Raw genomic sequence first — 22,748 nt, 5'->3', positions numbered from 1 at the left:
GGCCCGCCGGGGCTGCTCTCGGTGCCCCAGCCCTCACACCCGGCCCGCCGGGGCTGCGCTCGGTCACCGCTCCGCGCCCCAGCCCTCACACCCGGCCCGCCGGGGCTGTGCTCGGTCACCGCTCGGTGCCCCGGCCCTCACACCCGGCCCGCCGGGGCTGCGCTCGGTCACCGCTCGGTGCCCCAGCCCTCACACCCGGCCCGCCGGGGCGCCCTCTGGTGGCGCAGCCGCTGCCGGGGGCCGGGCCTGGGCGGAGCCTGGCGCAGCCAATCAAGCGCGCCCGGCACGTTCAAACGGGGCGGGGGCGGCGCCGCGGCCCGAGCGGAGCTGGGCGCTGCGGGGCGGCGGTTGAGGAGGGGCGCGCTCAGGTGAGGGACGGACCGACCGACCCACCCACCCAGCCACCCACCCTTCCTTCCGTGTCCCGGCGGGGCTTCCCCTCTGCGGGCCGTGCTCTGGACAGCCGCGGGGCTGTGGGTCGTGGGGGGCGGCGGCGCGTCCGGAGGTGCAGCTGCCGCCACCTCCGCGCCCTCTCCCTGAGGGCGGGCCCGTGGCCGTGCGGGGTCTGCCGGGGCTCGGCCAGGGAGGGAGGGACGGAGGGGAGCTTTGCTGAGGGGTAACAGAGCTGCCGGTTGCTCCAGCTTTGAGCGCTTGCGTTTCCTATCTAGTTAGTGGTTGTAATTCTTTAAAAGAGGGGAATGATCATATTTCTCATTCTGAGTTCAGTTCTCAAGAGCTGAACCTCATTCCTTATTGTAGAACGAAGTAGGCTTTAAAGGGGAGTTTCACTTTTCTCCAGAAAGACTTTGTTATTATTCATAAGGCACAGCTGTGGCGAGAGGAGGGGAGAACTTACAAGATTTATGTTAAAGGATGGTCTTTCCAGAAAACACACCATTCATAGCTTACATCCGTGTTTCTCTATTTACTGACTGCTAGAGGGAACCACAAAGCTTGTATTTTACTAGTCACGTAACATACTTTCCTGTCTGAAACTGGACTGAGCAGTAAATACACTGCTCTGAAACGCTGACATTTTCCTCAAAAGTTGTGAGCTATGAAAACTGTACAGTCATGACATGTGTAAGTGGATGTAATTGCATAAATTCTGACAGTACTCTGAAAGCTACTACTTAAAGTGTAACATTAAAGGAAACTTCTGTTGGAGCAGTGACTAAATGATTTCTTCTACATCACTTGCTCTCATCTTGCTTGCCTTTTTTTTCCTGACCATCTACTGCTGTTGTTAATGACACTGCAGCTTTTAATGGATCAAAGGCAGGTGACTTCTTGTTGGCTATGCATTAAATCCAGTTGACAAGTCTGCAGTGTGTATTAATATCAAACCTGATACAACCCAATAACTATGATGCAGATGCAACAGGGAGAACATGCTTTCCTATACAGATTATATATATAGAACTTTGAAAAGATTTACATGTAGAAAGGACGGGGAGTGTACTTTACAGTTTTCTTTTATCCCCTAGGCCAGGTATCTTTTGTTATGCTATTTGTACCAGAGTGAACTAAAATAACGTCCAAAGTTACTACTAATAGTCATCTTATTTCCTGTTCTGATACTGGGTTATATATTGCATATCAAAATCCTGGTAAAAATCTTCCTTCCGTGTTTACAGACTTCCTATTCAAGGTTAATTTTGTTGTTCTGCTGGAGTCTGTTAGCTGTGAAACACAAAGAGTGTAAATAGATGTGAGTGAATGGAGACATGATCTGGAATGTCCTCAGTTTGGAAATCATGGTAGATCATTTGGAAGAAATATCCATGGTCATCTTTTTGCTAAATAGTTAGATTGTTCTTTTTACCAAACCGGTGCTCTTTCTGATGCTTGGTTTGCTTACTGAAACAAATCATAGAAGTCAATAAATCAAGTCAAATAGCCTTTTGTTGGAAGCAGTCATTCAGATATAAAAGAATTATTTTTTTTAAATACCAGAGGTAAAACAGGATACTAGTTGTTCTTAATGTTTGGGAACATGTACTGCAGTGTGTCGAAGGAGCTCCCCATGCAGCAAAACATCACTTACACTGCACATCAACATCATAAAAATTTATTTGCTTTGTCTCCCCAGATTCCTCATGAAGCAGCAACTAGAAATAATCCTTTAGGAAAGTGCTGTACTTTTCAACATTTGGGTTTTAATTAGCTGGAAGAGAAGATGCCTATTTACACAGTTCCTGCCAGGAGCCCTGCTGGGCCAAGATGCACAGCCACCTTGCAGAAACCTTCCTCACACAGTATCCTGGCCAGCAGTCAAGCATCTGGGCAGCAGCTGAGGTCACAGGCACTGGGAGAAAAGGATGGGCTGCCTTCATGTCCTCAGAGTAAGACTGAGGAAGTAAATAGGACCTATGTGATTTCAGCTTGTGCAAAAGTGACTGATGTGTCTACTTCTTTTAAACTGGAGGGCAGATTAACACTCCAGAGGAGAACTGGAGCAAGCAAAAAATCAGTGTCTGGTAGTGACACAGCACAGAGTACAGAGGAGCTCCAAACAGAGAAAAGACTGACTCTGCGCAGGCGTGTGAGGACTGGCTGCACAGAGAGGAGTAAAATTAACCAGAATATTGTGCCTAGAAAAGGAAATGATGACTTTGATGCACAAGGAAATGACAAGATTGCACTTCCACAAAATATTAAGGGTACAGATGGTGTTAAACCAAACCTAAAGTTAACTGAGGGTCATTCAAGTACCAAGTTGCAGCACAACCTGAACAGCAAGGATGCCTTTGGTTTTGTTGGTGGTGTCTGTGAAAATGCTATCAACACGTGTTTAAAAGATAAGACAAGCACTGCTGACATAAAGTTTCAAGATGAAGCTCCTAAATCAGAACGGTTTATTACCTCAAAATATGCTAATAGTCTGTCAGGAGAGCAGCTGAATGAAAAAGGCAATATAAATAAGCTAGCTGGAAAGCAAAAGGCACAGCACTTGATAAAACACAGCAGCTTGGAAAGACCAAGGACACCAGCCAAGGTTTTAACAGAAAGATTTGCACTTACACCAAAGAGCAGCACTTCTCAAGACCAACCATCTCTCAAGCCGGCCTCAAATGAACAAAAACCTCATCTGCAAGTTTTAGCCAAGAAATTCCCCAGTGTCTCCAGCTCTCTTCCTGTGAGCACCAGTTCAGAAACAAAAGGGAACCCAGAAGGTTTAGCTGAGAGCAGCAGTGCTGGGGAAGATGTTTTCAAGGTGAAAAACAGCAAAGTGATTGTAGCTGTGCGGGTGCGGCCCTTCAGTAACAGGTTTGTGTCCTGGGCTTATGTTTGGTGCTAACAATCTGTGTTGAATTCTGCTTTGTTCTTGTTGAGTTATTTCATCATTGATTCAAGAAGGATATAATACATACCTGGTAAATACCTGATACTTCATGCAACACTAAGATTTTATTGAGAAACTGAATTGATTTTATTGGTGTTTGGGTCTGTTTTTTACATATTCATTAACAAAAGTGTTTTGAACCTTAATACTCTGTATGTTTATTTGATGGATATTTTTAGCAATGATCATTGATTTTTTAATTTTCCATTAGACAGTGAAATCACTAACTTAAAGCATACAGCTTATATATTTTTTTTTAATTTTCCCACTTTTTCCATTCAGAGAGAAAACTGAAGACTCATTCCCTGTGGTCTCCATGAGTGGTTCAGAGACAATTGTACAAAATCCATCCACAAACCAAGTTTACAGTTTCAGTTATGACTTCTCCTTCTGGTCTTTTGATAAGAGTCATCCTAATTTTGCAAGCCAAGCTATGATTTATGAAACTCTGGCACTGCCACTCCTTGAAAGAGCTTTTGAGGGATACAATGCTTGTCTTTTTGCTTATGGGCAGACTGGCTCTGGAAAATCATACACGTAAGTTGCTAATAATAATTGTTAAAATTCTGCCAATTGTTATGCCGTGTTAAGTCATGAAAGAGATGGAATGGAATAGATTTCAGAGTGAATAAATTGTGTCAAAATGTTATTGTGTATTTTAAAAATAATTATATCAGTATTTATAGCAATTAAACAAAAGTTAACTTTAGAATATTTTTGTGTATGTGACCCTGACTTCTTTCTATTTTTAATGGAGAAAATAAAAACTTTTCTGAGATTTTAGGGAAAAAAACCCTTTATTAATGCAGAGAGCTTGTCAGACTCTCCCAGTGGTGTTTTTCACCAGTGTTTGTTATTTTGTGCATGAAGTGGCATAGTAAAGTATGGCAAGTTTTTTGGAAAAGACATTTAAGAGATCATTATAATTAGGGTCCTTATGCTTCAGAACTTTAAATAAATCCAGATGTTTGTGGCGCTGCTTATTTGAAATCAAATCTTTGCACAAAATAATCCCAGATAAGTAACATTTTTAGGGTTTATAGCCAATTGTGTATACCTTATTTATATTTTTGAAATAGAATGCCTAGTGAGCTGTTTGGTTTCCAAACATGCATCTATTAAAATTAGTTTGAGTTTTATAATTCCTATCAGGTGCTATCGATTTTTAATAAAGGTAGTTGAGGACCTGAAATGTTTTTGTTCAATTTAAAATAAATATAGAACTTAGACAGAAGTAAGTTCCCTCTCAAGTGGGTGAACTTCCATTTTAAGTCAATGAACTCAGTTTTTACTTACACTGCTGTTTTTACCTTGGTCTAAAAGAAAGATAAACTCAGGGTTGCAGCTGTTATCCTGTTTGTAGGTTTGTTGTGTTGTATTTGGATTTTTTTCTTTTACTTAAACAATAACTTACCTTTGTGTTTTGAACAAGACTGAAATTAGTATTGGGGTCCTCTGGTCGAGTTTACCCAACAGATTTGTGCTGTGCAGCACTGTGTGTCTCCAGACTGCAGGGGATTAGTGCAGTGCGCTGGTGTGCTGCAGTGGCAAAACTCAACAGCAGCAAACTGCACCAGAGCTGGAGACAGGCTTAGGTTGCACTGGAAGTGTGCAGAGAATATGAAATGGAGGCATGGTGAGATACTGGGCATCTGTAGGTTTAGACTCTTCAGCTGCTGTAGAGTCTTAGCTTTACTTGGGTTTTCAAACTATTTCTCAATGGATGAAATAGAAAATACCTCTGGATATCACCTTGTCCCACTCCAGACTTAGACAAGCACCAATTTAGATCAGGTTAATTTCTGTTGCTTGTTGTTGTATAACTTAGATGTGAGTGGCATGGCAACTGTAGAGCTGTACAATTAATGTTAAAACTGTCTCTGGAGAGTCACGAAACTAAACTAGCAGGATTTTTGTGACTGCAGGATGATGGGATTTGATGAAGACCGAGGAATAATTCCAAGACTTTGTGAAGATCTTTTCAATCAAATAGCACAAATGGACAAGGAACAGGTGATATGCTTGTGCTATTGGACTGCGGGGAAAGTGATATTTAGTGCTGATCCCTTTATTAGTGTTCATATTCTTCTGCTGATTCAAATCTTATTTGTGTTGATAGCTCTGATTCATGGTGTTCCCTAAACAGTTAAAATCAACATTGTTTTGCTTCCTTAATGGCAGTAATGTGAGGAAGAAATATGGGCATGATGTTTTTGTTGTCACTAGACAAGGATTCTTTCCTCTGTATTGCATGTCTTACATTTTAAGATATATGTAAGGAAAGGCAAAAACAAAATCCCAGTGGGCTCCATACTTTCAGTGAAGGCTGTAAAATAGAGCTCAAAAATATGAATTTATTGTTAAACATCATGTATCAAAGCAAAATGCACTGTAATAGTATTCCACTTCTAGTATTCCAGCTCAGTATTCTAGCTGAAACAAAAAATAACTACCCTCACTTTCATTTTTTGAGTGGTTGTTTGTGTCTGTAATGACTGACTATCTTTAATTTTATTAGGTTTTGTATCATCTTGAAATGAGCTTCTTTGAAGTATACAATGAGAAAATTCATGATTTGCTTGTCTTTAAAGCTGAAAATGGACAGAAGAAACAACAAGTAAGTTGCTCACAGAATCAAGTTATCTGCATAACCTTTAAGGAGTGACATTTATTCTGAAACAAAAATGCACTAATGACAAGTGATCATTGTCTTTAATCTACGTACATTAGTTGTGAACTATGGGATTCAAGTAAAAAAACAAATAAAAATATCAAAATATCACCAGATGACTTAAAGCAAAAAGCTTGTCACTGGACAAATGCTGAGCAATGCTGAAATACAAACAAAATGATTCAGTAGAATCCATCAAAAAAGTTAAAGTCTCCCCTTATATACAAAATGAAGATGATCTTATAAGCCTTTATAAAAAGTCTCCAAGGATATATCTAAGTCTCCAGCTTATAATAACAATCTTCTGTACAGTATAACTTGAGTTATAATCTTGTAATTTAGATGGAGGTTTTTTTTTTTTTAACCTGGTTGTCTCTTAAGGAGCTGGAGGAGGGGGAAAGAAACAAGACTGGACTGATTAACTAGTTAAGTATCACTAGTTAAACCAGTTTAGCTAGTGTTTAGTGGTTGTGTATTAAAATATGTAGAACTGTAAATTAAAGAAATTTGTCTTAAGTAGTGTATGTAAGGAAGGAATTATTATGTCTGATTTATCAAAAAAAAGTACTTTCTGTGCCTTGACATTGAGCACTATCCTGGCCACTTGTGTGCAAATTAAATATTAGTTTATAATAGATGAAACAGATGGTATGCAAAAGTTGATATGCAACATCCACCTTGCTGTTGAAGTAAGTCCTTTAGCCTAAGCTTAGATGGACTTCTTATAAAGAAATGAAGACTCTACTGTCTTGTCTAAAGCAGAAGTGCTTTCACTCTGAGTTTTGTTGGTGATTTTGGGGTTAGCTACTTAGAAACATAATAGGTTTATGTTGTAGAATCTTTTATTAAGATATTCCTGAGTACTAGATCCAACTAATGCACTCCTAATAATTTTTATTTTGAAATTATTCTCATCAGCTTCGTGTAAGAGAACATCCAGTGTTAGGACCATATGTGGAAGGCCTGACAGTGTAAGTCTGAACTTGTTAACTGTTTGTTATCTGTACTTGTTTTAACAGATGTATGGTGTAATCCTGAAAAAGGATATCTTGAGGGTTCTATGAAAGCTTGTGTACTCACCAGTAAATTAAGCAAGATCCTAGTATTATATAGTATTGGAGAAATGCATACCCATGAATAGCTTGATATATTTTCTTAATTGCCTTAGTGAAATCTAAAAGTGTAGAAGTCTCAAGACAACTGCAGCTTTCATTATGTATTTGTATTTTGTTTGTAACTGGGAAAATGGTTCAGAACTCAGGCAGGGAAACCTATAGAAAGAAAACTGAACCCAAACTTTCTAATTTTTCCCCCCGCTCTAGGAACGTTGTCCGTTCTTACTCTGATATTCAGGTAAGAGTTTTTTGGTTACTAAAATGGAATACAAATATTTTTGCCTTCTCCTTTTCTGCTTACTGCTGAAAAATAAATTCCATGGATGGAAAGAAAATGTTTAACAGACTGTCCAGTAGTCTATGATATTTCAGCTGATTTTGTGAAAAAGTGATGTAAACTAGTCCTGTATAATGGAGCTGAATAGATTTGTACAGTCAAGTATCACTGTTCACATTGTTATTTCTAAAATTTAGCTTTTAAGTCTTCTCTTATAGTCATAATTTGTCTTAATAAATGTATTTGCAAAATTTTAATCTTCAGTTAACCATCCAAAGTAGGGTTTGGTTTCATGTCCTGATTTTTCTCTTTTACAGAGTTGGCTTGACCTAGGTAATAAGCAGAGAGCAACAGCTGCAACAGTAATGAATGACAAGAGCTCAAGATCTCATTCTGTCTTCACCCTTGTCATGACACAAACCAAGGTATTCTGGGGGTTTTGTGTATCTGTTCAAATCTGGTAGTAGAAAGTTCTTTTGTGTGTACAGCCTACAAAATTGTGAGAATATACTTGAAGATCTTTGAGTTAAAGCACAGGACATTTTAACGTGGCTTTCTATAGCACAGAACTTGTTTTATTTTACATGCTTTGAGTAGATTCTGATGTCTTTGTGCTAAGTATATTTATAGCAGCAGTATAAATATGTCTAGGCTGACAGATCTAGGAGTAGTTCCAAGCTTCTCAGTGTGAGTTTTGAGATGTAACAGGAATCCTAATTGAGGCTAGATTGAATTTCACACTGCTGCCAACACATCATAGCTTCTAAGAAGGTTGGTCTGTGTGAGGTGTGTGGCTGTGCTGAGTTCCTGCAGGCAACAAACTGGGGCACTGGTAGGAGATGCAATTTCTGCTCAGTTTCAACACACTTCACTGAATAAATGTTTTCTTGCTTCAGGATGCTTCTTCCCCAAGTGTCTCCAGGATATAGGGACTACAACTGCTCATCTGATTTACAGATGCTTAAAAGACAAAACCTGACTTAGTGACGTGAGCCTGAAGACAGAAATGGAATAGGTAGAGCTCCTCAGGAGTTTACAGACCGTCAGTTTTCTCCATCGACAAATGACTTGTTGGCTGGGGCATTCTGGTCTTGATTGGTTTATTATTTTGTCCCAGTTTCCTGAATTTTCTCCTTTCTTCATCCCCTTGCCAGTCTCACCACTATTATTGATTTTTCTCTATCTCAGCTGTTCCTGAGTTTTTCCACTGACTCCTTAACTCATCTTCATTGGTCTAAGTCAGTAACAGCTTACTGATTTGCATGTTTATTGGATAACTGCAATTGGATTGACTGCAATTATCATGCACACTTCAGAGCCAAACCCCTGGTTTGGTAATCTGTTGGGTTTGCAGTTTATGCTTGTGCAGTTATTCAGCCCCAGCTAACTGATACTATGGTTATAAATCTGAGCTTAATCTCCTTCAAGGGATATACACAAGAGTATCCTGTCAAAAATTAAATGGCAGCATGAAATTTTTATGTATTTAATGTGAACAGCTTGTCCGATTTCTGCTCCTCCTCAGGGTTTTTATTTTGGTTTGAATGCCAGCTTCTCCCTTTCTTTCCAGGTAGAATTTGTGAATGAAGAACAGTGTGATCGCAGGCTCACCAGTTACATAAATCTCATTGATCTAGCTGGCAGTGAATGCTGTACAAAGGCTCAGACCACTGGAGAAAGGCTGAAGGTAAATCAAGAGTGAAAATCTGTGGAAAAGGTGTGATTTGGAAGAACACGCTTAAACTCCAAAGCATGCTCACCAGGACTTCTGGGCAGGAACTGTAGCTATAAAAGGATGCATATAACCCTTACGCTTGCCAGTATTACATCACATTTTGCCAGTGAGAGTGGGTGGCCTGAAGAAGCTCTTGAACTGTGCAATGTGGCAGATCTTGCTTAGAACACCTCTCCCCATGTTATGTAGGTCTAATGATCCTGCAGAAGGAGGGAGGGGGACTATTTATATGACTTTGGAAATCATGAAACCAATATCACATGGAGTTGATGCTTGCCCCTTCTTAGATTTTTCTAATAAGAGACTTTATTTCAAGCTGCCTTTGTAAGTTTGATGGCTCTTAACACTACTTTTTTTAAGGGCAGGGTCTTTGTTCTTTCAAAATGAAGATGCTCTTCCATCTTATTGTTTTTTAATAACTGGGGACATTTAACGTGGTACAGCTGTAGCATACGTTGAACAAACATAATTAATCAACAACGTAGTTGTTAACATCACACATGAAACTGCAACTGTATCATAAATATTTGTATTTTTGCTTTGTGTAGGAAGGTGTGAGTATCAATAAATCACTGTTGACCCTTGGAAGGGTTATTTCTGCCCTGTCTAAACAGTCTCAAAATGGAAAGAAAACTTTCATTCCTTACCGGGAATCTGTCCTTACCTGGTACGTACATTCTATAGTGATTAAGGCTCTCTCAGGTTGTGGTTTTCTCATCTATTCATGATGCATCTCTTCCATCCTTTCTCTCCCTCTTTCTCTTATGACCTGTGGAGGGCAGAATTTGCCTGTTGCATCAGATAAAGACCAAACAGAAGCTTGGTTTGTGTTTTAAGCAGCTAACAGTCCCTCTCAAATAAGTAGCAAAACCCTGGGTATTTTGTATTTAATCTGTTCCGATTGGGAAGTTTTGAATTTTCTGTCAGTGTGAGGGCCAGGGATTGACTGGTATTGTCCTGTCCAATGAAGGCTGCTAAAGGAGAGTCTTGGTGGCAATTCCCAAACAACCATGATAGCCACAGTGAGCCCAGCTGCCAGCAGCACGGAGGAGACGCTCAGCACCCTTCGCTATGCCAAACAGGCTTGTTCAATTATCAACATTGCTAAAGTAAATGAAGATGTCAATGTCAAACTAATCAGAGGTGAGCCTGACCTTTCAGCAGTCTTTCAGGGTTGTCATTTGCATGTGTGTTTAGCTTATTTCTTATAAGAGTTGTTACTGCTAATATTCTGTTGTGTTGACTGACCTCTTGTCAACTAGACTAATACAGCTTTGGATGTCTTCCTTTTAATATTATTGTTCTTTGTGAGCTTTTTTATTTTCCAAAATGCAAGTGAGATCTTAGGCTACACTTGAGAACCAGAAATAGAGAAAGATGTTTTGTTTTAAAATAAATAACAGGATTTATTTTGTACTGTTGTACTGAAGTGTATTTTGCCTTTATTTTTTACATGTACTGTATGTCTGGTTTGTCTCATGTAGAATTAAAAGCTGAAATTGAAAAACTGAGGGCAGCTCAGAAAAGTGCTCTGAACACTGATCGTGAAAAATACCGGCGTTATTTGCAGGAAATAACATCTCTGAGGGTAGAATTGCACCAGCAGGAGAGAAACATGGCAGAAATGCAAAGGTCAGGCACTCATTAATGTCTTAATTTAAAATGAAAATGGTAAAATTTGTATGCTGTAATTTTCTCTTAATATGTTATTTTTTCCATATATTAAGGGCCTGGAAAGAAAAACTTGAACAAGCAGAAAAAAGGAAATTGGAAGACATAAAAGAATTACAGGTACTTTTTTTTCTATAGGACATAAAGCAGAAAATATAACCTCAGCAAGCCTTGCAGAAGAATGAGAACAGTGTAAGATTTGGTTTCCCTAATACTCACCTTGCAACAGATTGCTGTGACTTCTTTGAAAAATTTAATGTAGATATTCATTGCTTTATGAATGCATAAAGTAAATTGTTTTTTAATGCAGAGCTCTTTTTTATCTAGAAAGCTGGAATTGCATTCAAAATGGACAATCATTTACCAAACCTTGTCAATCTCAATGAAGATCCTCAGCTTTCTGAGGTGCTGTTATATATGATCAAAGAAGGAGAAACTACAGTTGGAAGGTGTACACCAAATTCAAAACATGACATCCAGCTTTCTGGAGTGCTGATTGCTGATGACCATTGGTTTGTAGTGTTGTTTTTATATTTTAAATTTCTTCTTACCCTTCCCTTTCTTTTGGAGTCACTCTTCCTTCTGGCAGTAACAAAATATAGTCTTCTAGCCAAGACAATACTATGTAGGGATATGTTTTGTACTGCTCAAGGATTAAGGCAGCTACCCTCTGTTCCCTCTAGAAATCTGTGAACTGATGTAGTTTAGTTTGTTTGTTTATTGCATTCATGTAGCAAAGGTTTCTTCTGTAGCATTTCTATAGAATAAGACCTGATCAAATGATGCTGTGTGATAGATAAATGTTACATTAAGTTCAGTGGAAAAGTGAAATGCCTTGACAGTTTTAATTTAATAAAAACAGCAGCTTGGCTGTTCTGGAGAAATATTGCTCAAAGTGCATTCCCTGCAACTGGTCCCCAAAAAAATGCTGTAAGAAATGTAACTAATCAGTTACTAAAAACATGCAAGTCACATTATCAAAGAAATTCTCAGATGGCAGGGTATTGCAGTAAGTTTCTAGCAGTGGGTTCCTAGATATAAATATAGGTTCTCTACCAAAATATAGGTTGTCATTCAGTAGTTGTGTTGTACCTAAGTAGTATGAAGACAATACACACCTAGGAAAACAATAGCATCTAAAGCTTGAATTTTAGTCTATTAAGAAGCATCACCTGCAATTACCATGAGCTACTAATACTGCAAATGTTTCTTGTTTTCAGTGTTATTAAAAATACTGTTGGCAAAGTAAGTATTATTCCACTTAGAGAAGCCAAGACATACGTAAATGGGAAATGCATTTTGGACCCAACAATTCTGCATCACGTAAGTAATTGATCTGGTAATAGTAATTTGTGCATGTGTGGGTTTCTTTGCTTTGTTAATATCTCCGCTTCAGACTGCAGGTTTTCTGAGAATGCTCTGTAACCATAAATATTTGTCTCTTCTCTTTGATTTCTAGCTTCACCTGCACGTTTTAAGAACTGAAAATTTGCTTATAAATCTGAAAGTTTCAGCAGAATTTTTTTTCTCCCAATAGGGTGATCGAGTGATTCTTGGGGGAGACCATTATTTCAGGTTTAATCATCCAGCAGAGGTTCAGAAAGTTAAAACACCTTCTTGTGGGACTTTGTCTTTGCATGATGGTCCAAAAGATTTTGAATTTGCAAAGAATGAGCTACTGATTGCACAGCGAACACAGTAAGTATTGATTCTTCTTGTTCTGAAAATAAGTTCAGTTGTTAATTCAACCATGCAATTAGTTTTAGAAGTAACTGAAGATTATTAATTATTTCACAAGGGGGGAAGTAGCAACTCCATTTGTAATGGAAGTCACAGACTTGCCTGGAATGATGTACACCTCTAAGCTTCAATCACCACAAGCTAACCCAGATACCAACAATCTAGACCACTATTAGAGAAACCCTGAGCTCCAGGGGTCCTCAGAGTACTGTTTATCTCTTTAACTATGTTTCTATCCAAGCATGTGATGAGTCTGAAAATGACTTTTGATGTTTTAAAGAGATTGAAAATCTGATAAGTAAATGCCTTAGGAAAATGAGAAGAACCCAAAGTAATAACCTTAGGTCTTCTGTGATGGAGAATTTGAGAGAGAGTGAAATGTTATTTGTACTTACTTCATTATGGGGTGTTATTAAACCAGAGGACTCATTGATTTAAAATTTAATTTTGTGTCTTAATGTGATTTAGTGAATTTCCATCACAGTCTTTAAATTTGTGAAAATGATGTAATAAAATAAATGTGGAAATTGAGTGGATTTGAAATTCTGGAATGTCTTGAATGTCTTTCATATTTACATTGGAAGTGTCTACATTTTGTCCATGAATTTGAAACCGTGTAAAGTATGTAAGTTTTTTGTTAAAAAAAATTAAACCCTTATGAGAGAAAAAAAGATTATAATCTGTATGCGTCTTATAAGAGACAAACAGCAGCAATCTAAATGTATGACACTTGTAGGCTTGAATCAGAAATTGAAGAAGCACGACTCAAAGCCAAGGAAGAAATGATGCAAAGCGTCCAGATAGCAAAAGAGATGGTTCAGCAAGAACTGACCTCACAAAAAGAAGCGTATGAGAGCAAAATAAAATCCCTGGAAGCAGAGGTGGTAAGTTGTCATTGCATCATTACATGAAATATATCAATCAGGTAAACCAGAAACTGTAGCATGTGGTATCTGCTTTTTCAGTGCTTGCTTGGCCTTGCTTTGTGTGGCTTTGGTTCTCTTTTGCATATTTTAGCAGCATGTTAGAGAATGCAAAGCCTCATTCTTGAAAAAAAGTCAACCTTAGTTACAGAAGAAGTTGTAACCTCGTTATCCTCTTCAGAGTTACTCCAGGAATTGTAACTTGTAAGCAAAGAAAAATACCTACAGAATCTACCTTTATTGTATGAGGCTTTTAATTCACTATACTGGATTGATTAATACAGTTTTATTTTGTCTTTCCAAGCTTGCATGCTGCTTTGTAATTGTTTTTTTTCAGTGCAGTTGCAACATGCATAAGTTGACATAAAATTTGGTATATTGTGGTTAAAAAAATAATGATGTATCTCATATCTTACATAGTCTATAGAAGACCTAAAGTGATGCTTGTGAGCTGGGATAAAACCATTGCTGACCTTGGGCTGTGTAGGTCAGAGGCTGCACATTTAAAATGTATGGAATATCTGCCTGAAGGATGGGTCAGAAATTCTGTAGGAGTATTCCTCCTCTCACTTTTCCTTTTTGATATTAGAGAGAAGAATCTCGTAAGAAGCAAATCCAAGAACTGAATAACCAAAAAGCCACAACCAAAATACAGGAGCTGGAGAAGGCAAAGAAAAGCCTTGAGCTAGAACTCCACTTCAATAAGAAGCGTTTAGAAATGGAGACCTTAGCTACCAAGCAGGTGATTGAAAAAAAAAACCTTTTAGGGCAATAAACTCTGGTTTGGTTGGGGGACTTTTTTAAATTATTTTTTTGAAAATCAATGATTGTAAAGGAAATGATTTTATGCAGAGGAACTGATGTTTCGTTTGCAACCTGAGTATGCTAATGTATTAATGTTGGGGATTAGCTAATGCTGACCTCATTTCTTAAATAATGTGGATGGTTTTGTTCCTGCACCAAAATTTAGCAACTGTTGCCTTTGCCAAAAGTTATTACTCCAGGCATTAATGTAAGTAATGTCTGAGTCTTGGCTGGTGTTTATATATATCTGACTGCTGCAACAAGTACAACCTTTTAAAAAAGCTGTTCCTCTTTAATTCCAGGGGTTTTTTTGAGCATGGCAATGTGTAAGCAAACCCAGAGAACTGTCAGTTTGAAAATGAATTATTTTATATTAGCATAGCAGATGTCCAGTATAAAATTCTTTTTGTGAGTCTTTAAAATGCCAGGAACAGAAAATTTAGCTTCAACAAACAGTATTAAGAGTTGAGATTTTTTTTTTTTTTACTACTGCCCATTTTCCCCCAGGCTCTAGAAGACCATACTATTCGTCATGCAAAGATAGTGGAAGCTCTGGAAGCTGAGAAGCAGAAGATTGCTGAGGAAATACATGCCCTTCAGAAGAACCATGGCAGTGGGAATAAATCAGTGATGGGTGTGTAATGCATGGTGTTACAAAGGCAATGCTGGCTTCTCTTTCCTCAGTGGGCATGGGTGATGGGTATTGATACAGGAACCTTTTCTGTTCCACTGATACTTCTCCAGTGATCCTGACCAAGAACAGCCTTCTGGTTTTTGCAATCCTTTCTATTCATCAGCTGTATGTATGGACTGCTTTGAAAGCTCTGTTTAATCCCACTCAGGGTGGTAAGGGGACATACCTGTAGTCTGTATTTATTCCAGTTACTTAAAAGTTGTTTCCTGTCTGTCTCCACTGGTCAGGCATTAATTCATTGGGGAAACTGAGTAACATTTTCTTCAGTTTCTTATCTTGGATTAATAATAATAATAATATAGTGTCTAGTCTTATGCCTCTATTTCTGAAATACCCTTTACCCAACCATTTAAAAGAGTTATCTTGCCTGGAAGGGTAATGTTTTCCCAATGTGTTGAGAATTCTTGGAACTATTGTTGTTCCAAGAAAATTACTTTTTTGCTTTTGGATGTGGTTTCTTTTCTGCCTTTTAGTTTTGAAACCCAAAGTTGTTGCATCACATTGTTTGGTTCACAAAATCAGTATGTTCTATATTCTTTATTAGTTCCACTGAACTGGAAGTCTCTGAAGCTGTCTGTGATGATTAAAGAGGCTAATGCCATTAGCACTGCACTAGGGAAAAACACTGTTTTCTGCAGGTCAGTATCTGAGTTACTTAATTATAGTGTGTATATGTAATAGTTGTATAATATTTATGTATATATCTGGGGATGGATTCAGGATGTGCAGTGAGCTGTTGGTGTTTCTTTTAACAGTCTTGTGCAATTGAACATGATAAATTTCTTTTCCAAACTATTGTTAGTTAGGTGTGTAGCTGAACCTTGGTATTTTGAAATGGGAATGTCCAATTTGATCAAAACTTTAAAGGTATGCTATAGACAATTGACTTTGAATTTAGTGTGCTTTGGAGGGGAATCTTTTGATGCCCATGTCCACCTTACTTTGGTTCACTTATTAAAGTGGTCCTAAAGCACAGTAACTGAGATGCATGATGTCTGAAGAAATTTTTGTGTGTGGGTCACGTTTTTAGTTTCTGTATAATCCTACCTACCAGTATCTTATTTATTTTTGTAATATTAATTTTTGTCTTGGTTTTTGTCTTCCTTTTTTTTAACTTTTTCCAATTCTTAGGCATGACAAAATAGATGACAAAACAGGAACAGTGTCTTCTATTCAGGTGCAGGTTCGTAACATCAAACTGGGAATAACAACTTTTTGGAGCCTGGAGAAATTTGAATGCAAACTAGCAGCAATGAAAGAACTCTATGAGGTCAGTAACAATTGAAGAAGAACCACTAGTAATCAGTAATATTTTGTCAAAAATAAGGTTTTGATAATGCATAAAGGAGGAAAATCTTGGTGATTTTTTGGGTTGTATGTCTTAAACAGCAAGATACATGACTACTTCTCACTAAAAACATGCAGATGCATTTGTCTATTAAACAAAAAGAATACAATAAAAACAAATTACTTAATTCAGGTTATTTTGAGTAGAGTAAGAAGCAGTAAAGCAAGGACTGCTTTGTGATTCTTTTGGTTGTTCAATTGTTTTATATTGTAAAAGAACTTGAATTTCTAAATTGAGTTTTCATTATTATGTTCTATTTATCCATATGTTGACTACTTTGTCACTTTTTCTGTTTAACTCTTGTCCTCCCCTGTGTTTCCTTTATTTTTTCAGAGTAATGATAGAAATAAAGCTGTTGTTGATGTGTTTTATGATCCTGCTGATGAGTGGGAACCCGACCTTTCAGACAGCTCCGTTTCCTCGCTTTCCAGAAGAAGGTAAAAGTAATTTGTAGCTACTCTGCTATGCTTAAAACAAAGCAAAAAATTGTGTAGCTATCTAAATATACTTCTGTTCCACTCTCTTACTTTCATCTGGTGAGTCTTCTCTTGTATTCACTCATTCTCTTGGATTTCCTCCATGGACAAATAAAAGGAACAAAAGTTGCATGTAGAGCTTTCCAAAGCATCAGTGCAGAGTGAAATGTGTAGTTTTTAATGTTTCCTTCCCACTTGTATACTGTCAAAGCATTGTTTTTAAGGAGTAAATTGCATATGGTCTGGGACCTTGCATTTGACGTTTTAGCCTTATAACAGTATTTATAACTGACTCACACATTTGTGCAATCTGTAGCTCATCATGGAAATGCTTGATGAGGAGAAATGCTTTTCTTTTCAAGGTTTTTCATGTTCTTTTGTCATCCTTTCCTAGAAGTAGAAGCTTCATGAAGAACAAGAGAATTTCTGGATGTTTGTCTGAGATAAAATTGCAATCTATTCAAAATAAACAGACTTCCTATGTATCAGGTACTTTCTAAATAGCAGAACACATTTCATTTCATACTCAGAATTTGAACCTACCACATGCATAAACCGTGGATGCTTCTGATAGTTGTTTGAAAATTATGGGTTGGAAAGCAAAATAAAAAATGTCCTGTTTATGATACCTTCAAATATGTAATGTCAAGCTGTTCACAGTAGGGGTCTCTGTATTTTTCATTATCCTTTCTTAGGGCAAAACCTCCCTGACCAGCACTTTATAAGCCTAATTTAAGAAATTTATCTAAAACACTACTTTGCTTAACTATGTGGGTTAATTGGAGAAAGAGGCTGAATCCTGAAACAGTAATATAGAGACTTCATTTGCTTGAGTTGTTATTAATTCAGTTGCTAAGGTTTCCCCAAGCTTTTGGCCAGGTTTTACAACCTTTGTTTTCCTGAAGTATAGGATGCTTTAGTCTTCCAAATATTTGAATGCATTCAGTTATTTTAGGTTGGTTGGATTTTATTTTTTTATTTCTCTGTAGCTTTGATTGTTGAAACAAATGTATTCATGCTAAGGAATTTCACTATGGAATTTCTCTTTGTACTTATAAGCTGTTAGAACATAAGCTGTTAAAAGAACTTATAAGCTGTTAGAACATTTTACACATTTTTTTTTTTTCCGAATGACTGCCTTGAGTAAGTGTCTTTAGAAAAGTCATTAAAAAGACACATGGACTGCAAACTCCTATGAAGAGTTTCATGCATGTATTTTTTGCTTTTAACTTGTACAGGTTCATTGAACAAGTCCAGCATGTGCTCAAGCATTTTTGAATTGTTTCTTCCTGGAATTTGCAAGGAATCTCTAAGTTCAGCTTTAGATGTGCTGGAACAGAATCATGAAGGAGGAAAAAGCATAGCAGATAGTCTCCTTACTAATTTGTTAATAATTTTTTCTGGAGCATCTGCCATTTCCAAAGCCTATGAACAGCAAGATGAAGAATGTCAGGAAAACTGTAAGTCTCATTTTCATAGTGGTTTAAATATTTCTAATGACTTGTCTTTCAGATGCACAAGCATTTATGTGTTTGTCAGTCACAAGAATTAATGTTCCTCTGTTCATTTGCAGGAATTCAATTTTCATTTCTTTCTCTTGTAGTTTTCTCTCTTGATCGTGCTGCTCAGTCCTACAGCATCAGAATTGTCTCTGCTTTTGACCAGATTGTGGTTATAGGTAAACTCTGGCTTAATAATGTCCAAAAGTGTCCTGGATCTAGAAAAGTTGATGAAGAAATGAAACAGGAAATAAAGAACTTGGGAGGTTATTTACAATTGCTGTTGCAGGTAAAGCATATTAAAGAATTCATCTGTGTATAGAAAACTTCTCTGCATTAATGTAGTATTTATTATAGACTTACTAAAAGCACTTATATGTCCAGTGTGTGTAATTACAAAAAAATGCACCTAAGGAAGATAAACAGCCAAGGCTGCATTTTTGGCTAAGCTTGTAGTTCCATGTGCTAGTGGAGAGTAATGCAGATTTCCTGTGCCCAGGCCCTGACAAAAGCATTGGTTCTTACTGATAAAATGGTAAAATGAAACATGCAATAACAGCAAATGATAGTTTAGACTATGAAGTGCTGCTGTTTATAACCTCATAAACCAGTGGCCAGTGAATATTATTTTTGTGCACACTACAGCCTTGTGAATCTATTGTTCCTTTTAAACTATGTAGTATAATGGTAAGGTTTCTCTGTGGTTGCAAGGCATGATTTTTTAGCTGTTCCAAATAAGTCATTGGAAATAGGCAGGTGTAAAGCTGCAAATGCCTGAGTACTGTGTGCTAGGAACTCTTGCTGTACAGAAGGTGTGTATTCTTTGACTAGAGGTGCTTTCTGGCATCAGTGGAAATGTGCCTTTGTTTCCCAGGGGTGTTCTTCAGATATATCCTCGATGGTAACAGAAGCATGGAGCAAAGTGAACCAAACAGTGAAACAAACAATGAAGTACATAGGACACTTGGCAGTAGTCACAACAACTGATATTTCATTTCCTGAAGAGATCAACATTCCTGCCTCTAGTTTACAGGTGAAGAAATGTTTCTTAGAAATACTGATTATGAATAGTAATTCTAGTGTTGAGGTCACACTTACTATTGGTGACTGAACTCTGGAGCAAATTGTCCCATATAGAAACTTCATCAACCAAATTAAGTATATTTAGAGTTTATCTAATACTTCAAATTTAGGGTGAAAATGCATGTATTAATACCCTTGATTTTTTTTTCCTTAAAAAGCACATCCTTGGAATCTGTTTAAGTTAAACCTATGAAGAGAAATAAGAGTATGGTGCTTTTAGGAATGTACCTGCACTGAGATGATACACTGAGGTGATACAAGTCTATCTGTTTCACTACTTACATTTTAGTAATCTGTATCCAAGTACCACACTGAATATACAAAAATCTGACCTGAGCTCCTGTGGTCCAAGGAAGATGTGTCTGAATAGACTTGCACTGAATAATTTGCTCAAAACAAACTTATTTCTAGTCTACTGTAGAAAAATTGTTTTAATTCAAGACCACATTAGTTTCTTTAACCATTGCATTTGGAACCTTTATTTTAAAAGGAATTTGTACTTGCCATTTATGATGGAGTAGGCTCAGGACTGGAGTGTCTCATTGATGCTGTACAGGAGAAAGCAAGAATAGTACAGAAAGAAGTTGTGAAACAATGTCCACAAAATGAGGTGAGATGAAATGAAGATTAAAAACTGCTACTATATCTTGGAGGCACTTGATCATGTTTTGTTTCTTGTGCTTGTATTTTAAGTCATGAGGATGATGCTGTAGGGAGTTACACAAAGTAGAGAATAAAGTATAAGGAGTAAGCACCATAGGTAAAAATATTTCTGCAGCTGTTTGAAAATTCCAGTAGGGAAGTTTGGGTACCCCTTGGAAGCACACCACTTTCATAGTGGGTAAGCCCTTTTGACGGAGAGCCTGGCTGAATTCCAAGAAAATACTTGAGAAAGAGTGAAATCTTCTGAGTGATAAATTGTTCCTCTCAAGGACAGCAAAATTTTCTGCCTACTCAGGTTTACACTGTTGTCATTCTTAATCCTACAGATAGTAGTGAAACAATCCAATATACTTTATTTCAATGTCTTTTGCTTGACTCCCAAATGCTTTGGGTATCCAGCAAATGGAACTGAGCACTCTGCTTTCCAAATAATGCTGTTCACTTGCAGCTAATTCTGAAGTATCTGCTGTACATGCTTGTCTCTGGAGCAACTACTGTAAGGATGGAAAGAAAATGCCAGAGCTACCCCTGCCACTTAGAATGACAGAGATACAAAGTTACAGGACAACCTTTCTGTAGTGAATATTTAAATATGTTCATTTGATCTTCCCCTAGGAAGGGGTTTAAAACCCTGCAGATGTAATTAATGTTTTCTACCAGGTAATGTTTTATTTGAAGAATTGCATGTTAAGTTGCAGAAAATTCTATTTCTTTGGGTATTTCTCTCTTTAGTATGTCAGTGTTTGCTCTTTTTCTTTTAATGTACCTTGACTTGAATGAAGTGTACAATATAATGAAAAGTTTCTTTGTAGATTCAAAATCGAATAAAGGATAACGTGGTGGCATTAGCCAGATTCCTTGAGAATAACATGTCTTACTGCAGAAAGGTAAGAGAAATCTTTCCCAAAATGTGTGCTTTGAGTCTGGTATTTAAATTTTAAGGATACATTTATCTAAGAAGACGACTGTGTGTGTGTGTATATATATATATATATATATATATATATATATATATACATATATACATATATATATACACACACATGCATGCATACTGTATATTTTTGATTGCATGCTAACACCTCACAGCAGCATTCCTGTGACTGGAAAACTAACTTTCCTTACTGCTGCATTTCCACTCAAAACTCACTTATTTTAATTTTACTTAAGATAAAGGATTTCTGGAGGTACTTGTATCTTCCTTTTTGTGCTGATCTTGAACAGCCTAACAACCTGTTGTGGTTTTTTTTAAGTTGAAAGATCTACTTTGCTGGTGTAATTTTATAACTACTGCCATAGTTTATTTCCATAGTTACTGGTATTTTGAATTAAAAGCCAGTATAGATGATTTAGCCTCTCAGAGCCAAGCAATTGCTGGATTTTCATGTCATTTGCTCTTTTCTTCTTTTCCTAACCCTGTCAACCATGTGCAGTTGTGCATTCTTTTCAGTGCTGTCTTATATGACATGACACTGATTTGATTTTGTGTTTCAGCATTGGCTTGATCTATGTGACTGAAACCATAATAGACATGTTTAGTAGTTAATACACTGTGTTGTATTTGATTCTCTTGAAATTGCTCTTTATTAATACAGAAGGAAACAGAATCTCAGCTGCCAGAAGAAGAGTCTCTATACCGAGAAATAAGGAAGAGCACTAAGATTGCAGTGAAGTATTTGGAATTGGAGCAGTGCCTGACTGAAGTCTGTCAAATTGTGTCTTCCATGTTCCAAGGTATTGGCTGAGTTACCACCTGTAACCTACAGGCTACAGGAGACTTGCAAAGGGAGAGGGCTCTTTGGTACCTGCAAAATGCTGCAGTTGATTCTTTTTGTTTCTGTTTCTTATAGGTTTATACAGAAACACCAGCCCTCTCAGGAGCTTTGCAGAAAATATTTCTGTCATTGCTGGATATTTTAACAACTATTTCACTTTATTTGCCTTGTCTTCTGCAAACAACCCTATCCAGAAAATGCACGTGCCTTTTACGAACCTGGATGAATTGGACTCCCTGGTTGATTCCCTTATTATGAATTTTGAACTTGAGCAAAGACAGCCATCACTGCAATCTCAAATTATTTGTAATGAAACTGCTGAGACTCGAGGAGGACAGGTTGAAACAGGTCAGGTTGAATTTGCTTGGAAACAGGATGGGATTCCAGAATGCACACAGACTCCAGAGCTTTCAGCTGGTAGGATAGAATGGGTGTAAAATGTTATTATCAAGAAATTAAAGAGAACTCTTTACTATTGCAACATATCAAAAAAAGCTACAATTTATTGCTAATATTATTAGTGAGTGAGTGGTGGGACAGTAAAATGCCATGTTTGTCTAAGTACCCTATATTTCACCAAAGAAAAAAAACATTCCTAAAGAGGCTGTCGAACTTCAAAATATTATTCCTTTTGTTTTAATTGAAGTCTATTACTACCTAATTTTATAAAAAATAATTTTATTTTTTTGAATTTTTGCTTCACCTCAGCTGCATTATAATCTGGTAATGCTACTGCAACTTGAAAGTGTTTTTTATGCCTTTTTTAAACAGAGCAAAAACTTTGTATTTATTTATGTAGAGGAAAATACAAGCTAGTCAAACTACTTTTCAGCCTTATTTGATGAATGTTTTTTAAAGTGGTTTTTAGTTCATTGAAGAAACTGTTCAAAGTAATCTGAAGTAAGTTTATGTTGGGTTTGTTGCTCGT

The 22,748-nt window shown here is 37.3% G+C and overlaps 1 protein-coding gene across 1 annotated transcript; it reads left to right on the top strand.

Annotated features, from left to right (window-relative positions):
• Positions 1–327: 327 nt before the first annotated feature.
• KIF14 (kinesin family member 14) lies at positions 328–22,257 on the top strand. Its single transcript, XM_063165155.1, has 30 exons — positions 328–368; positions 2,093–3,270; positions 3,629–3,883; positions 5,272–5,359; positions 5,865–5,963; positions 6,936–6,988; positions 7,340–7,370; positions 7,727–7,834; positions 8,980–9,096; positions 9,693–9,811; positions 10,115–10,287; positions 10,629–10,776; positions 10,872–10,935; positions 11,143–11,327; positions 12,036–12,138; positions 12,353–12,513; positions 13,292–13,439; positions 14,068–14,220; positions 14,790–14,916; positions 15,521–15,614; positions 16,108–16,246; positions 16,658–16,761; positions 17,195–17,289; positions 18,039–18,260; positions 18,404–18,588; positions 19,174–19,332; positions 19,873–19,992; positions 20,858–20,932; positions 21,641–21,779; positions 21,896–22,257. The coding sequence occupies exons 2-30, from the start codon at positions 2,180–2,182 to the stop codon at positions 22,255–22,257; spliced, it is 4,917 nt and encodes a 1,638-aa protein (XP_063021225.1). The 5' UTR covers positions 328–368; positions 2,093–2,179.
• Positions 22,258–22,748: the final 491 nt, after the last annotated feature.

The sequence above is a fragment of the Melospiza melodia genome, chromosome 11, assembly GCF_035770615.1.
Source record: "Melospiza melodia melodia isolate bMelMel2 chromosome 11, bMelMel2.pri, whole genome shotgun sequence".
Taxonomy (NCBI): domain Eukaryota; kingdom Metazoa; phylum Chordata; class Aves; order Passeriformes; family Passerellidae; genus Melospiza; species Melospiza melodia.
The sequence above is the reverse complement of the archived record's forward strand: the minus strand, read 5'-3'. Positions and strand labels throughout refer to the sequence as shown.